At 38.0% G+C, this 18292-nt stretch overlaps 1 protein-coding gene and 1 long non-coding RNA gene across 6 annotated transcripts in view; one reads left to right on the forward strand and one right to left on the reverse strand.

The window, feature by feature from the left end:
• Positions 1-9409, reverse strand: part of LOC146397753 (uncharacterized) — a 119543-nt gene extending 110134 nt beyond the window's left edge. The window contains exons 1-3 of one of the 5 annotated variants that reach the window (XM_084991503.1): positions 9130-9409; positions 4841-4886; positions 3852-4149 (exon numbers count right to left, since the gene is read on the reverse strand). In XM_084991503.1, the coding sequence (XP_084847629.1) occupies positions 4086-4149; positions 4841-4886; positions 9130-9379 (360 nt within the window). In that variant the 5' untranslated portion in view covers positions 9380-9409 and the 3' untranslated portion in view covers positions 3852-4085. Of the gene's footprint in view, positions 1-3851; positions 4150-4840; positions 4887-7689; positions 7772-8989 lie in introns of those variants that run through there. The other 4 variants (XR_014824896.1, XR_014824895.1, XR_014824897.1 and 1 more) reach the window with 4 other exon arrangements.
• The window catches only part of LOC102158095 (uncharacterized), an 899417-nt gene that overhangs the window by 116901 nt on the left and 764224 nt on the right, over positions 1-18292 (forward strand). The window lies entirely within an intron of this gene.

The raw sequence follows: 18292 nt of genomic DNA on the forward strand, positions 1-18292 counted from the left end.
AATGACTACTGCAAGTATAATCCAGCATTAGCCCTGACTACAGCTGCTGTGCAGATGTGGTACAATTCATAACAGAGATAAAAAAAGGCTCAGGTATCTAGTATGTGTCCATTGATCTGATGTATGTATACTTTTCAATCCCAGTCAAAGACGAAAGAGGATCAGAAATAGTTGGCTGCATTATAGTTATGACCAGGAGTGGCCTTGAAGTTGAAGGTCACTGGAAAGGGCAAGCCTTTCTTTTTTTTTTTTGTCTTTTTTTGTTGTTGTTGTTGTTGCTATTTCTTGGGCCGCTCCCACGGCATATGGAGGTTCCCAGGCTACGGGCTGAATCAGAGCTGTAGCCACCAGCCTACGCCAGAGCCACAGCAACGCGGGATCCGAGCCGCGTCTGCAACCTACACCACAGCTCACGGCGACGCCGGATCGTTAACCCACTGAGCAAGGGCAGGGACGGAACCCGCAACCTCATGGTTCCTAGTCGGATTCGTTAACCACTGCGCCACGACGGGAACTCCGCAAGCCTTTCTAATAAGCAGAGTTGTGAGTGGCATACCTGGTCATCTACTTGATGCAGAGGAGAACTGGTTCTAAATGAGAATACGTAGTTTACTGGCCAGTGGCTAATGACTTGACTTGTTCAGGGGCTTGGATGGAAAAAAGGTCTGGATAATGGAGCCAAGTAAGTCTGGTGTAGAGGAATGTGGATGGACATATGGGAGTGGACACAGACTGTGAAGATTTTTGTCTCACACATTAACATCCACAAGAAAGCATCCATTTTGGAAGGGATAACTTAAACACCAAACAAATAAAATGTCTTTGTCTAGTTGAAGTTAGTCAGGCTTTGTTATCAGACACCCTATGACAGGCACATGAATGGAATAGCTACCTTGGCAGAGCTGGAAATTATATATGGGCTCAACACATGGGCCGTCACTTACCAAGGCTGATCCAGCTATTGTGGCCTCTGAAGGTCCATTCTGTCAGCCACAGAGACTGTTACTGACCCCTCAACATGGCACTGTTCCTCAAGTAGACTGGTCATCTGGTGGCAAGTTGACTATAACAGGCCTCTCCCATCTGAGAAGAGCTAGTAATTTATCCTCACAGGGATAGAACCTAGTTCAGGTATAGGTTTGCCTTTCCTACCTGCAGAGCCTCAGGCAGGACTACTGTAAAGCACTTACATAGTATCAGACCACTTGATGGTGATGAAGGTACAAGGGTAGGCCCATGACCATGGGATTTCCTGGTCCTATCACATACTGCAGACATCACCTGCAGTCTCATACATGTAGTCAGCCTTGCAGAGTGTAAAACAGTCTTCTAAAGTCATAGCTAAAGTATGAGTTTTTAGGCAACATTCTGAAATATTGGGTTGTCTTCCTTCAGGATACAGTGTATTCATTAAACCAGAGACCTTCATGGTGTTGTGTCCCCAATAGGATGATTATGAGAGTCAAATGGAATGGCAAAAGGAGTGGCTTTATTTACAGTATTCCCAATGACTTCTTATTGGAAACATGCATGCTTCCTGCCCTGTGGCTCTGCCCTCTGTAAGTTGGAGTCTTGGTTCCCAGAGAGGTATATTCTTGTCATGGGCTATAGTAATGTTTCCATTGAGCTAAAGAAATGGTTGCCACTAGGGCACTTTGTACTCCTTGTGCCCAGGGGCACGCAGATGAGGAATCACCATATTCACAGCATCGTCAACCCTCATGAGCAGGAGGTCAGCTGCTTACACAAAGTGGAACGGGGAGGCATATGTGTGGATCCCAGGTGAGCCACTTGGTATCTCCCATTGCTCCCTTTCCCTACTGTAATCGTGAACAGACACTTGTGGGCATCTCAGAAGGGAATGATTACTAAGGGTTCAGACCCTTAGATGTGATAATGTTTATATCACATGATCAGGTGAACCACTAAGAACTGCTGAGGTGATTAAGGTGATGGGAATCCAAAATGGATAGTGGAGAAAGGAGAGGGTAAGGACCACTTGCAGCCCTGAGATCACCTGAGAGGGGATGTAGTTCATCATACTAACCTTCATCTTCTAAGCCTCCCCCCAGGAAGAGAGACCCACAGGAACCATGGAGGCCTTGCTCCCTGGGGAGAGCTGGGCAGCACAAGGCATGGACCATGGTAGCCATGAAAGTACACCACCCAGATCTCCTGCAGACAGGAGCATACTGACTGAGGGCCCCTGCTGTTCTCTGCATCCATTATTTTTGTGCTGAGGCTACTTTCCCATGGGCTGTTTTCACTGGAACAACCATGGAGCAGGTATCCTAATGCGTGCCTATTCCTGTGAAACATGGGACTCCTCTGAGCAGCAAGTTCTGACCTGAAACTTTCCTGGAATTGGGTTGCCATCTGAGACTCTTTGCTACTCAACCCTCTTTCCTTCTCCCTCTCTTTCAGAGGGGTGAGACAGGCTAGGTAGTCTGAAGACTCTGCTGCTTTGGCTTCCTATTTCAACCTTTCTCAATAAAATCTCTTGTAAATCTAATCCCATATTTGCATGTGCTTCTTGGAGGACCTGAACTAACAAATTTGGACTAGGTTTTGGCAGATAGTTAAGTAACCTGAGGATCAGTTTTGTATTACTGAGGCTTGTTTTTTTGAGCAAGTCCATGGTAGATTTTATTGCAAGGCTAGTTTAGCCCTACTTAAGTGAGGTGTAACCTTCCTGGGATCCTAGTGAAAGTGTGGAGTTTGCCATGAGGACTCTTCAATGTGGCTGAATGAAAATTAAAATAGTTTGGGGAATTGTTTAGTGTTCAGTAATGGACAGAGAGGGATCTGTATTTAAATTTCTGAATTTTTTTCCTCTACGTATCTTCTTTCTCGCTGATACTCTGCCCTGAAAATTCAAGACATCTGTCCCACTTGATACTAATCTTTGTCTCCTCAACTTAGCAAGACTGCTCTGCTCTGCTCAAGCTCTTCCTCCTTCAGTGTGATCCAGAGGCAATGGGAGGATCACCCTGTTTCACCTGCCAGGGATTGGTCCTTTGCTGCCAGTTGTCCAAGGTCTGAAAAGCTGCTTCACACAACTATCTTCCTAGCTTCTTGAAACACTGATTGCTAGTCTTTTGCAAACTTTCTAATATATGTATTTAAAGGTATAAATTTCCCATAAGCATTTGTTTTCACAGCATCCCACAAAGTTTTGATATGTTGTATTTTCATTAGAATTCATTTCAAAGTATTTTCTAGATTTCACTGTGATCTATACTTTGACTTCTGGATCATTAGGAGTATCTTCCTTAAGTTATAACCATTTGGGAAATTTTTTAATATTTATATAATTGATTTCTGGTTCATACTCTTATAGGGTTTCAGTCTTTTGAAATTTGTTCAGATGATTTGTGATCAATCACATGGTCAGTTTTGGTAAATGTTCTGATTGTACTTTAAGAGTATGTATTCTGAAATGTTTGGAGATGTTTTACAGCATGTCTTTCATATATGCACTGTGCCAATATGTAGGAAATAGTAGAAGCTCAATCCATATTAAATGACTCAAAGGTGGGAATTCCAGACCAAATACGAGATGATGATTATGATGTCTCACGGGTACAGGCAGGGAGAAAATTATTTCTGGTAAAAATAAAACTTCAAAGGGGAAACAAGTCACCATGTGTAGTTCTTCTGCCTCCCTGATTCCAACCAATATTAATAACAGCTATTTATGTTATGGAAATTATCCCACTATTTTTCCTTCCTGTACATCTATCAATTCTCCCTTCATTAGCTGTAATCTCTGTTATCTCGAGTGCTACGTGACAGTAGAAAACAGTATTTTAGGAAAAATTAATGATACTGATCTATAAGGCTCACAGAAATATAAGAAATGGTTAATTTTATTTCTCTGAACAATTCATTGATTACTTCTGAGATTACATGAGTTTAGAAGATATCTAATATTGCTATCTGATGGTAAAATGTTTCAAGTAGAATTTTTTTTTAATGTTACTCATCTTTATTCTCTTCAGAATCATTTTTTAATTTTCCAAGTTTTAGTGTCACTTTTTCTTCTAAATGTCACTCAAGGTTTAGCGTTTATTAACATACAGCTTCTAGGAAATACATTTAATCTTCCTATTTAATCCTTCTGCCAATGTTGTTCTGGACAATGAAATTCTAATGATAGAAAGAAAGGAGAATACGGATTTAGACAGGGCTAACAGCACATTTGCTAGGCTTCTAAGATGCCTCTTTTGAACTCTCTTCCAGTCTGATTCCAGCCACAGCTCTGGTGAACAGCTCTGGGCAGGTTTCACCCTCACCTCAGGCATGCATCAAGAATCTAGCTTCCTGTTCCAAATGTCCTCTGGTGCAGCACATGTGATGCTATGGCACCAGTGGGGCTCTCCTGGGGTGGGGGTGGGGGGGTAGCCCCATGAGAGTAGCCCTCAGAACACAGGTGATAGCTGCTGAGAGATAAATGCTTCTCCTTTCTGTCCCTGAGGCAGACAACTCTGAGACAAAGTTTAATAAGAATCCTGGGGAGGTGCTGCACAAAGTAGCCATGAACTCTCATGGACCACTGAATAACACCACCTCATTTTGCTTGGATTTTCTTTCCCTTTTCTCCGTTTGGTCCCCTCTGTCGCATTCCTGTTCCCCGGGATCATATTTCCTCATAGAATGTGTCTACTGCTGTTTTAGGCTCTGCTTTCAAGAATAATCTAGATTATGACAGGAGGTTAATAGGCTGTTTGTTGGTAGGCTAAAGAGTACAGGAATATAATTTCCCTTGACTCTGCACCTGCTACATGGAAACACTTATTTAGCTGGGAGCGAGTTTATGGTACTTTCGATGATTTTCCACCTTTTTCCTTTTGGAAAGTTCATCATCCATCCTGACGCCTGAGCGCCTAAAGAAAAAAAGTTGTCACAAATTAGCTTATAACTGAATAGGCAAATTTCTTTGTGATGACAGCTCTAAGTGTTTTTTTCTTTGTGAGGGTGCCTTCCTTATTTGACTGGATATTTCAATCTAATAAGGAGGAGCCCTCAGTCTACTTAATGAGGTAAAGCTTTTTGTTGCTTTGGAAACAACCATATCGCATTTCTTATTCTCCTTGGTTAAAAAGCTGAAGCTTTTACTGCTCTAATCCTTTTTGCTAAGACACTCAAACATAACCTTACAAATGTAAAAATTAGTAGAATACTTTGAGGACTCTCTTATTCATGAAAAACTGAAGGAATATCTTGAAAGATTTGGGGGTTATTAGGAATAAATTAAGGTTGCCCACATGCCAGCCCCATGAAAAATGTTAGCAGTTGCAATTTTTTACTCATTTAGGGTATTAAAGAAACTACAGAGAAAAAAATGGTAAATTCCCCTCCCTCCTCACTGGAACTTATGTTCTAGTGGAGAAGAAAGTGAGATCGTGAGAAAATTAAGTAAGTAAAATACACAGCAACTCAAATAGAGGCTACAGATAAAAATAAACTGGGGATGGGGAATGAATGTGCAAGTTTTTTGTTTTCTTTTGTTTCATTTTCAGGTCTTACTGAGAAAATGACATTCGAACAAAAACCCGAGGAGGAGAAGAGTCAGTTAAATGGATTTTGAGGGGAGGATCATTTAGGAAGTGAGAAAAGCCATCCCCAAAGCCCTGAGATGGAAAGACGCCAGTGTGGTTTGAGAGACATGAGCATCAGAAGGAGGTTAGAAGGGGCATGGGGAAAGGAGGCAGTGGCAGATCATCTTGATGGATGGAGGGCCATACTATGCACTGAGAGAGATTCTGAAAACCTGGGAGGATGCTGTGGTATTACAATGACTGGGGTGGTACTATGGGGTTTAGTGGATAGGCAGCATTTATGTTAAAAGTACAGTAATGTTCAGGATAGTTCCATCCAGCGAAGTATTTTTCCATATTTTATTTACCTTTAAAATGCCTTGCTGCTCATTCACGTAGACGTAAAACTTTACTTTTTTGCTAACTTCTAAACTCCATTCATGGCATGCTAGGCTATTGGAATCTACTTTTCACTGAAAACAAGTAAACATCCTGGATAAAATGTAATTAATCAATTTTGGAAAGCTTTTGCTAATATTTTTTCAAATATTTTTCTGCCCCAGGCTCTCCCTCCTTGCTTTTTAGGAGCTCAGTTTCATTTGTGTTAGACCACTTGATACTACTTCATCAGTCACTGATACTTGTTTATTTAATTTTTTTTTCAGTGCACTTTTATTTGGATGATTTCTAGCAACCTGTTTTCAAGTTTAATGATGCTTTTGACTATTTTGTCCAACCCACTGATAATCCTATCAAGTAATTTCAGATATATTTTTCAGTGTTAGGATTTTTCATCTCATTAAAAAATATTATCTGGGAAGTGCCCTGGTGGCTCTGCAGGTTAAGGATCCGGTGCTGTCACTGTTGTGACAAGGGTTGCTGCTGTGGTGAGGGTTTGATTCCCTGGCCTAGGAAGTTCTGCATGCCACAGGTGTGGCCAAAAAACATAAAATAAATAAAAAAAGAAAAAAGAAAAATATTATCTGTATCTCTCTTGAAAATTCTTTACTTCTTCACATATTACATCTTATTTTAGTAAAATTCCTTAATATACTTGTCATGGTTAAAGATCTTGTGTACTAAGTCCCAACATCTGTACTAATATATGCTCTGCTGATTAATGAGAAAAGTAACACTGCAGGGCAGTAGAAATGAATGGTCTTTCAAGAAAAGGACCTGAGTCAGCTGGACAGTTCTAAGAAAAAAAAAAAAAAATCACTTACTGTACACCATACTCCAAAGTCAATTCTATGTGGTCAGTAGACTTAAAGATTCAAAAAACAATGAATCTATTTTAAATAGTAAAATAGAAGAAGGTCCTTGTTGGCAATGGTTTTTTAGGATAGCAAAGGCACTAACCATAAAAGAAGATGAAAAAGCTGTATTTCAATAAAAATTTAAAATTTACAGTCACTAAAATTTAACAATGAGATGGTTAAAATAAGCCACAGACTAGGAAAAGTGTTCGTTTGCTTTTTGCAGTACTCATAAATGAAATTGACTCACGTCTGGCATATAGACATCAAATTGAAAAAGACAAATAACCTCTCTAAAAACGGAAAAAAGACTTCAAAGTCATTTTACTAAAGAGGATATTCAAATGACTAATAATTACATGAAAATATGCTTTTTCATTAGTCATCAGAGAAGTGTAAATTGAAACCATACAACCACCAAATGTTGGTGAGGGTTTAAACAATGAAGACTCTCATTACACTGCTGATGGGAATGTAAATTTGAAAACCTGTTTTTGTACTATCAACTATAGCTAACCATAAACATAACCTATGTCAGAGCAATTCTACTTTTAGGTATATATCCTAATAGAAATATGTATCTATGTGATACATATATATCTTTAGATACATAAAATATACTGATAAGTATAATAATGTTCATAGCAGTATTATTTGCAATAGCCCCAAACCTGGAAATAATATGAATATCCAGTATCAGTACAAGGGACTAATTACAAAAGACATTTGATTCCATTTTGTAAACTGTAGAGAATAGGCAATTTATGGACTATGGTTGCTAGGACTAAGGTTGCATAGTCCATAAATGGGCAATTTGATAACCAAAGAGTAAGGAGTTGTTTTGAGGTAATGAAATGTTCTAAAATTGACTGTCTGACAAAGGTTGCACTTACCTATGAAAATACTAAAGAAACATTAAACTTCACATTTTAAGTGGATGAAAACTGTTTGTGAACTAACTATATTTCAATATAGCTGAAATTGAAAAAAACAGTATAAATGATTAATTGCAGTATAGTCATAGAATTAAATGCCATGCAGCATAAAATAAAATACAGACCTGTTACATGTAACAATAATGGATGAATCTCAAATGTAATATGGAATGAAATAAAAATACTACAGAATAGTATTTTTGAATAATGCATTTCATGTGAAATTAAAGACAAAACTAATCTATGTATCAAGGATAAGACAATGGTTATATTTGAGAAGGTGCCTCTAACCGGGAAGGGGGCTGGAAGAGCTAGGCAATGCTCTATTTCTTGATCTGGGTGGTGGCTGCAAGGGTATGTTTGTGTTAGTCTGTGTAAGTTTCTTGAACTGTACATTTACAGTTTGACTACTTTTCTGGATTTTGTACTTCAACAAAAGTTTATTAAACATTTTTCAGAAATCCAGTTCAGTAAGTTGTCCTATTAGTAAGGATTGAAAAGAAAGACTAAAAGAACACATAAACATTTTGATAGTTTTTGTGGATTGGGATGATGCTGAATCTTTATTTTCTGGTATACAATTTTCAGTATTTTCCAATTACTATAGTGGACATACATTACCTTTATCAGTAGAAAAAAATGCTATAAAAATACAATTGTGTTAGATCTTGTATTAGGTTTAATACTAATTTAGTCACAATGTAAGGACTTTGGTTTTTGCTTTCAGATAGGAAGGGATTGCCATTTTAGAGTAGAGATCTGGGGGCTTCTGGGCAGCCTTGCCAGGAACTCAAAAAACGGGCCCGGTCTTTCAGTAGGGAAGAAGAGAAGTGCTGGGGTAGGGACCATCAGTAGGTGGGGCCCTGTAAACCCGAGGGGTAGGGGGTTACAGTCCCAGTAAAGAAGGGGGAGAGTGGCCAGGGCAGGGTTGTAGTCCTCCTGGAACCAGGGTCCTGCAAAACTGTAGTCAGACCAGGGACCACCCTACCTCCATGCTGAATAAATTGAAAGACTGTAGTCTAATTACTGTAACTCCCCATGTTTTTGTGAAGCCAGAAGCTAAGTGTTTTGTTTTTTAATTTTTATGAGGTTGTTAAAAACAAAACAAAACAAACAAACAAAAGACAAGCGACAGAGGCTGTTCCTGGACTGCAAATCCTAAAATATTTTTTACTTGGATTTTTACAGAAAAACTCTGCCAACTCCTTGATTAAGAAACTCTAGGCTGATAAAATTTTAAGGTATTTTAAAATGTTACCTGGGTAAGCTCTTGGAGGAGCTGGGTGTGGAATGGGTCCGCAGGGGCACTTTTGCTCAGTGGTATCAGGAGATGTGGTACTGCCCAGGCTCGTCAGACACAGGAAGTCAGAATCCACTGAGGAGAGAGTAAAAACTCACCTCTGGAGACTCCAGCCAGGATAGGAATGGTCAGGCACCAGAAGCCACACACAACTGGCTCGTCCTGGCAGAGGGCTCCAAAGGATGAGCGAGGGTCACTGAAGCTCTCAGCGAACTGCAAAGGAAGGGAGGTTTCATCTTGGAAAGCAGCACAGTCACTCCTGGAGAAGCCAACAGAGCGCCCTGCCGCGTTTTCTCTTCTCTTCTCTGCTGTAGAGAGCCGCGGGAACTGCGAGGTCGGCTCGCGCATCTGTAACTTTTGGAGAAGCGCCGCGTGGGTGCGGCTGCTGCCCGGCGCCTGCGCAGCTGTGCTCGCAAGATCCTCCCACCGCGCAGGCTCCGCGGGTCAGTCCGCAGGGGGGCGGGGGGAGCGACCCTGTTTGGGTACCGAGGGCGGGGGGAAGCAGGGCGGAAGAACTTGTACTGCGTCTTTTGCTGAACAATTTTGAGAGTTAGTAGTGAACACCATAACCCTTCACCCTTAAATATTACCGATATTTGATCTGCGCAAAAGACAATTTAATTCAGCCAATATCTCAGTACTATCTCCTAAGAATGAAAGCTTCTGCTACATCACGGTTTCTCTGTCGCGACGCTATTGATTTGGGGGAGGACGATTCTATGTTGTGAGGTTAGGGGGACTGTCTTGTGCATTTCCAATGCTTAGTTGCACTCTCGACCTCTACATAGTAGATGCCAGTAATAACCTTCCCTTTCCTCCCCAACTATGACAACCAAAAAATGTTTTCAGACACTGTCAAAAATGTGAGGTGGAAGGCAGGGCGAAGTGACTCCAGTTGAGGACTACTGAACTGTAGGGTCACAGTGCTGTGTCTTAGGAATTGTATCAGTCATAAGGAGTCGGAATCCATTAAATCTTATTACATTACTATGCTTTATATACAGTCCATGTTAGAATTTCTGATCGCCCCTCCCCCACACCAGCCCAAATCTTTGCTTACCCTAGTGTTGTTTGTAAAATATAAAAATCCAGGATTTAACAAGAATCGCGTATTGATTTTTGTTAGCAAGTCCCTTTAGTTTCCTTCAATTTAGATTACTTCCTCGGCATTTTTGGTTTGTTTTCTGGCAGTGGCTTTTTGGGAAAGTTCAGGCCAGTGGTTTTCCAAAATATCCTTCAATTTGGATACTCATATTGATCCTCCTTGTAAAATTCACATTGAAGTTTTTGTTTGTTTTGGTTTTGGCTGGAATTCCACTTAGGTGATGTTGTATCTTTTTTTTTTTTTTTTTTTTTTAAATTTTAGAACAACCAGGAGTTCCCGTCGTGGTGCAGTGGTGAACGAATCCGACTAGGAACCATGAGGTTACAGGTTCTGTCCCTGCTCTTGCTCAGTGGGTTAATGATCCGGTGTTGCCGTGAGCTGTGGTGTAGGTCGCAGATGCGGCTCAGATCCTGCGTTGCTGTGGCTCTGGCGTACGGATAGCAAAAAGACAAAAAAAAAAAAAAAAAAAAAAAAAAAAAAATTTTAGAACAACCATTTATCTTCCAGTGATTTGAGATGCCACTTTTATCACATAATTCCCACATTGTACTTGGCTCTATATCTGTATTTTCTATTTTCTTCCATTGATCTGTTTGTCTACTCACATGTAATCTTACATTGTTTCAATTATAGAAACTATAATATTTCCAATATCTGGTAGAGCTAGGCCTGCCTCATTGCTGTTTTCTTATTTTGATTTCCTATTTTTTGGGTAATCTTGCTTATTTTTTTTTCCCATGCAAACTGTATAATCTGGCTCCACAAAGAATAGTTTCAAAATTGGCATTAATTTATAATTTTACATTATTCAGTTGTCTAGCAAGATTTATTTTTCCTTTTATTCAAGTCCTAGTTTTGCACCTTTAGAGAAAGCTTTAAAGTTTTTCTTGTGTAAGTTTTGCACAGTTCTTTTTAAGTTTACCCCTAGGATATTTTTTCATTTTTATTGGTAATGTAAATGGGGTCATCTCTGTTTCCTCTGTAACTGTTTATTGCTTAATATATGAAGACATTGATTTCTATATGTAATTTTGATCCTGCTCTCCTATTGAATCTCCTATTGCTTCTGGTTTTGCATTGATTTTATCAGCATTTCTATTTATACTTTTATATAATACCAGTGATTATTCTTTTTAAAGCTCAAATTTCCTGTCTCTGGCTTCTGTGTTCATTTGACAACCTCAGATGTCTTGATAGCTTCCTTGCTTTTGGACACTTTCAGAGTTCTAGTGTCATTAGAACAGTTTCATTTACTGCTCCAGACCTAGAATCAGCCATTTCTTAAAGGAGTCTTCATTGCTTTCAGTGCAAATGGTATTTATGACCACAATCTGTGCACATAAGGATGTTCATGGCTGAAAAACTTGTTACTTCTCAGGCATTTCAATACAAGTAATAGGAAGTATGTGGTTTTTCCAAAGAAAGAGTAGTTAATCGTAAATTTGTGCTGATATTCCAACTTTAGTGAAAGATTATAGAATTTTTTACTTAGCTTAATTTACATTGCATTTCTTTTCTGCTGAAAAGCATGGTTCCTAATAATATTAACATAATTGCTTACTTTTTCCCGTAATATGTATAATAGTTTCAAAATAACAGTACTAATGTTAGAATGAATTGTTAAAGTGCTAAATGCAGTTAATACAGCTAGGTTTATTTGTTGTAGGTTGTTTTCAAAATTAGATTGCTTAATTTAAAAGAAAATTAAGTTCAAAGTGGAAATAAAGGCAAACCTTAAGAATTTTTAACTTTTTGAGCATAATGTCTAACTCAATTTTTCTCATTTTTATTGATATAAATATTTAAATCTATGAATCTCTTCCTGAACATTCTTTAACAGTATCCTGTAAACACTGATCTCATGTTTTCTTTCATTTTTTTTTCTAGAAAATTTTAATATCAGTTGTTATTTTTTCTTGAGCCAGGCTATGTTTAATAGAAAAATTTTAAATTTTTAAATTTTAAATTTAAATTTAAATTTTTAAATTTCCTTTTTAAAAAATTTTAGATTTCTTTTTTTTCTTTTTGTCTTTCTGTCTTTTTTCAGGGCCACACCCGTGGCATATGGAGGTTCCCAGGCTAGGGGTCTAATTGGAGCTGTAGCTCACGCCAGAGCCACAGCAACGACAGATCTGAGCTGCATCTCCAACCCACACTACACCACAGCTCACGGCAACGCTGGATCCTTAACCCACTGAGCAAAGCCAGGGATCAAACCCACAACCTCATGTTTCCTAGTCGGATTCATTAACCACTAAGCCACAATGGGAACTCCCCCAAAATTTTAAATTTCAAGGTGGGAAGTCTTGTTTATGTTTTGATTATTATGATTTCCTGCTTTTATCATTTTGATGGGTAAAATTATTTCTATTTTTCTTTATGTAATTTACTGAGGAATACACATCTCTATAATAGACCCAATTATTATAAATGTTTTTTGGTACCATTTGTTGTTTTTGAACTAAGAGAGGTGTACTAAATTCTGTTGTTATTTATGTATTTCTAGTCTCTTTGACTCTCGTAGTTTCTGCTAAATGAAAGAAGTTACTGTATTATTTGCTGAATATCTTTCATAAATATTTTATTTTCACTGTGAATTGTAGCCTTTAGCCTTATAAAATGCTCTTTGACTTGGTAATGGTTTTTGGTATGAATTCTACTTAATTGGATTTCAGCATCTCAATTCTTCCTTTGTATTTAATTTGTATTTTTTTGGTATACATTTGTGCATCCTTTCATTGTTAGTATATCTGAATTATTTTGCTTCAGATGTGTCTTTGTCTTTTGTATGCAGCATAGAGTTGGATTTTGATTTGGAATCAACCTTTTTTTTGTCCTTTTAATAGGCGGGTTAAGCCCGCTATCACTTTACTATTTTGGTTCCAGATAGCTCATCTTATGTTACATTTACATATAATACATAGCATATTCGACCACAGCAGGCACTGTTGAGGGAAATAAACGAGGGAGGGGTAGGAAATGCTGAAGGGAATTTTCCATATTAGATAGGTGCCCAAGGAAGGCCTCACTAAGAATGTGATTTGCACAAACTCTTAAAGCTGGCGAAGGAAAGAGTTTATTTGGATCTGTGAGGTAAGACTTACCCTGACTGAAAGAAGAATAAGGCCTGGAGGCACAAGATTGTGTGGTGTGTTTTCAAAGAAGAGCGTGGAGGCTGATATATGTGTGCAGGATAGTAGGTGATAGGCCAGAGGGGATGAAGTCAAGAGGATCGTATAGGGCCCTCAGTCTCAGGGAGGGAAAGACTTCACTTAAAAAGGAACTTTGGTGCCAAATGTTGAAATAATATTACTTCTGCCATCCCACGGTCATAAATTAATAACTCTGTGGGAATACATTCACAACTGTGAAAATTCCAGCCTAGGTGGCCAGTCTTATGGGTTTTGTATTTTGGGGTGCAACTCAAATTATGCATGAAATAGTTTAATCTCTGCTGATTTTGAAGGTTGGGTTATGATACACCTTTCCAATGCAGTAGAAATGATCTTTGAATATATTCTTCAAATTTTTGATCTTCCAGTTTCTACTTTATATTCTACCCTCAAACTCATCAGATTATAGCTTCACAACCTCAAGCTTTTTGTTCTTTAGCTCAAGGTGTGAATTTACGTGGGGATAACTTTATTGAAAAGTATTTATGAAATGTATATTGACTAATAAATGTTTAAAAAGCAGAAAAACAATAAAATTCTAACAGACTCATGACCAAAAGATGGCACGTGACATCGAAGTTTTTTGAATTCTTTTAAAAAGTCAAGTATTTGGCTTAAAAGAGTTTTTTTAACTTTTTAGAAAGAAATATGTTATTTTAACAGAAAATTGTATGGCAGAGAAGGTAGAATTAATGGGTGTGTCTGTGGGGTAAGGATTAGGGGTGAGTTAAATCTGTAATCCAGAAAAACAATGTTCAAGATTCAAGTGGATGGGAACAGAAAAGGGACAAAATTTAAATACATGCAGGATTGCTTCTTCCTTGTCTTTCTGTTTCATTAGGCAGCACTTTAATTTTCTCCTTCCCCTTTCCCCCTTTTGTTTTTCCTCTTTCACCTTTCTTTTTTTTAAAGCTAAACTGTCACAGTGAAATGCTTTCTAAGTCACAACCCATAGAAAACTGAACAGTGCATTGTAAAATAGGACACAAAACAAAAGAATTCATCTGTGAGCTGAGATCATCGCGCTAGGATACACAGATCCAGAGCAGCAATTCAACAGTGTTTCTTAGAGCCGGAGACTGTTTCCACAATTCTTGGTATGCTGCTGCCCCCTGCTGTTCATGTGGAAACACTGACAACAGAAATGGATTTTCCTAACACTCCATGTTTTGGTGTCCTGTTAGCCTGCTCTCAGAGAAAGTTAGATGAAGTAACTCAAAGATTTAAGACAGAATAATCTAAAGAATTGTTTCCTAAAAAGTTGAATATCAAAGAAATCCCAAAGCACCTTCTATCTTCCCAATATATAAAAAAAGAAATTTATGATTCAGCTATTTGGCTAAAGAATCCAGTTTCTTCTCTAAGTTTCTGAAGGGAGCCGAGGCCCAGGAAATTGATGTTGCTCAGAGAAAAATTGAAGTGAGCAGGGAAAATGGAAGACAAAATATGCAACAGGAAGGAGGCAATGAATACTTCACATACAACCAGGGTAAGGCAGTTCAATCCTGAACAAATGATTTGCATTCCTCAGAGGGTGTGGAATAGAAACTGTCTTCACAGAAGAGCAGGGATGGGTCATTTGTGAGCCTTTAGGTCTTCTGCCGCTTGTTCTTAGGTTTGGTCAGGAAAACATCTTAGAACCATTAGGCTGTGGATTGGAGCCCTTGAAGCAGAGCAGAAGTGCATAACCCTTAGAGCTGATTTCCTGATTTACCCTGCAATGTCTAAAGAGGTCAGCCCATGTATGTTTGAACATGGGACTTTTATGTTATTTGTTCCAGGTTTCAGAACTCTAGCAACCATGGGCTGCTAGTTCCTGAATGCCAGCTCTTCCAGTGGGATTAGGTAATAAAGGTGCCAGGATCCCTTCTCACTCAGTAAAAGCATTTAAAAAGAGGCTTTGTTTCAGCATTTGTTTTTTGCTCAGACTCTTTCTACATGAGGAACTTGACTAGAGAAGAATCCTTTAATATTTAGAAAGTCACATGAATATTTATATACAAAATTACATCCTGTTATTTTTTTTTGTAAAGGAAAGTTTAAATTTTTATTTAATTTCTTCCTTTATTTTAGGTTCATTCTACATATTAGTAATTTTATTTTATTTTATTTTATATTTTATTATTGTAATGATTTTCCCATTATAGCTGGTTTACAGTGTTCTGTCAGTTTTCTACTGTACAGTGAAGTGACCCAGTCACACATACATATATACATTCTTTTTTCTTACATTCTGTTATGATAAACCTAGAAATCCAGCCTGAACTACTCCTGAAAGATTTCGTTTTTGCTGTAAATACCACTAAGAATGTCATTCACTTCTAACTTCTGAAATCCCCACCTCAAAGGCACAAATAGTGGATTTTAAGAAATAAAAAATTGAGAAAATGTTTACATCATTTACAATAAGGTGTTTCCTTAATACTTGAGATAGTAACATTCACAGTGTTGATTTTAGTGATTATAGGATTTTGTTTCTCTTGTGTGACATTTTATCTACTCACTTAAATTTATATTCTCCACTATGGCAGGTGTTAAAGACATGGTGAAAAAATACGATAAACTCTGTCTTTAAGCTTTTTATAGTAAATTAGGAAAACGAAAAACAGTATGATATTCATATAAGGAGGAGCCAAGGGTAGAAAAATAATTTCCTAATTTCTTTTCATTTTATCACTTTATTCCCTTTCATTCTTTTCAATCCATTTCATTTCTTCTCTTTACCATTTTATTTATATTTGTATTCATCTTGTTGTTTAAATTACAAATCAGGAAAGTTGACTATCCTTTTTATGTATCTTTGCACAACCCCTAGTACTCCAGCACTTTATACAAAGTTTGAATATATTTGTAATAAATATCTGCTGAATGAAATATGAGTGGTTACTTACTAGTTGTCTAGTATTATGCTGTGCCCATGTAAACCATATGCACACTTGATTTTGACAGAGAAGAGTGAAATTAGGGGGAATTTATATAGACCTGGAAGGAAGTGTTAGAAATATTTGTTTGTACTCAAATTCGAAGGGGTAATGAAAAATAGTTTAAATGAGAAAAACTAGAAGAACAAAAAAATTGCGCTTTGTAAGTACTTGAATATCTTTTTTCTTTTTTCTTTTTTGGCTACAACCATGGCATGTGGAAATTCCCTGGCCAGGGATCAAACCTGTGCCGTAGCAGCCACCTGAGCCACTGCAATAACAACACCAGATCCTTAACCCATTGAGCCCCAAGAGAAGTCCTTGAATATCTTTTTTTTTTTTTTTAATCTTTTTCCAGGGCCTCACCCGTGGCATATGGAGGTTCCCAGGCTAGGGGGTCCAATTGGAGCTGTAGCCGCTGGCCTCTGCCACAGCCACAGCAACGTCAGATCCTTAACCCACTGAGTAAGGCCAGGGATCGAACCTGTAACCTCATGGTTTCTAGTTGGATTCATTAACCACTGAGCCACAATGGGAACCCCCAAAAGTCCTTGAATATCTTCTTAATGGTTTTCTTCAGCTGTCAATATATATGAATTGTTTGTATTTTCTGCCTGTGTACTTTCTTATCAGATTTATATACATGCAAATGCTGAAAATATAGTAGAAACCTGAAGATAGAGAGCAATGATAATACCTATTTTTCAAAAGGAAGCTGAAACATTTTCTTTTTGAATCAATAACTAACTTATCAGTATTTCACTATACAAAATTCACAGTATTTTGGAACATGCTTCTTGGCACCTTAATGGTGTAACCCAAATTGTCTGCTCCTATTTAATTGTTCCACATAAATTGTATCAAATGCCAGTATTTAAGAAAACTATCAGCATAAATTACTGAGAAGTGTATCTTCTTCTGCACCAGTATACTATGTTGTACGATGGAGTATACTATATATGCAATTGCACATATATAGTATAGCAAATATGTAATTATACTATAGAGTTATTTATATCTATATAAATAATAAATATAAATAATAAATTGTATCTGTATAATAAATAAAATACTGAATTACTATAAATATACTATAGTTTTTATAATAATGCAGTGTTTTATTTACTCTATCCATTAATGTCTTATATTTGAGAACAGAACATTTACAATATAAATGGGACTTAATCTAAGAGAAGTTTAACTTTTTTTACATTTCAATACGAGGTATTAATGAGTCAAAATAATTATGATCATTATTATTATATGAAAAATAATAAATGCAGAGTCACCCTTGTGGTTTAGTGGGTTGGGAACCCCACACTGTCTCTGCGAGGATGAAGGTTGGATCCCTGGCCTTGATCTCAGGGAGACAACACTGAGTGATGGCTTGGAGAAAGATCTTAATTTTCTGCTCAGGAACTAAACCTGGGCAGCCTGGCTGAAAACCAGGAGTCCCAGCCACTAGGCTCACTAGAGGTTAGAAGCAGAATGCCCTTGATTCTTGCTCTCTGATGAAAGCAAGAATGTTTTATGGAGGCAAAAGCTTTAAAAACAGGTATAAAGTTTATTGTTAGAATCACAGCACAGCATGTGGGAGAGCACACAGAGAAGAAGTTTATTTAGGTAAGAAGCAAAGAAGTAATACATACCCTAAAGAGGAGTATGGGCATCCCCCCTGAGAGAGGAGAGCACCGGGGAGGTGATTTAAATCACTTATATAGCACAGTTCTTCTGGGTCTTTATTTACCTTTAGCCAATTATCTTGTTTTATTTCTCACACCTGACTGGACACAGGACCCTCTCCGATAGGCGTGCACGTCTTTTGGCAAAGATGAATTCTAGAGCAAAGGGTGCTGAGGTGGTATCTGGACATATTATGGCCTGGCACTCGCTCCCTTTTGACCCCCTAGGAGTCGTACTGTGCGTGTGTAACTGGGGAGGCCTCCTTGACCCCAGTAGTGATTGAAGTGGTCATCTTATCTTTTTATTCCAGCAGAGCTCAGCTCCTGCAATTAACTTTTCCCTTGAAGTGTCAAAGAAAAACTAGGACCGATTTACTTGG

This window comes from Sus scrofa, chromosome 13, assembly GCF_054392235.1.
Source record: "Sus scrofa isolate SSC_HxYL_T2T_F1_AM1 chromosome 13, Sscrofa_HxYL_maternal_Yorkshire_Landrace_v2.0, whole genome shotgun sequence".
Taxonomy (NCBI): domain Eukaryota; kingdom Metazoa; phylum Chordata; class Mammalia; order Artiodactyla; family Suidae; genus Sus; species Sus scrofa.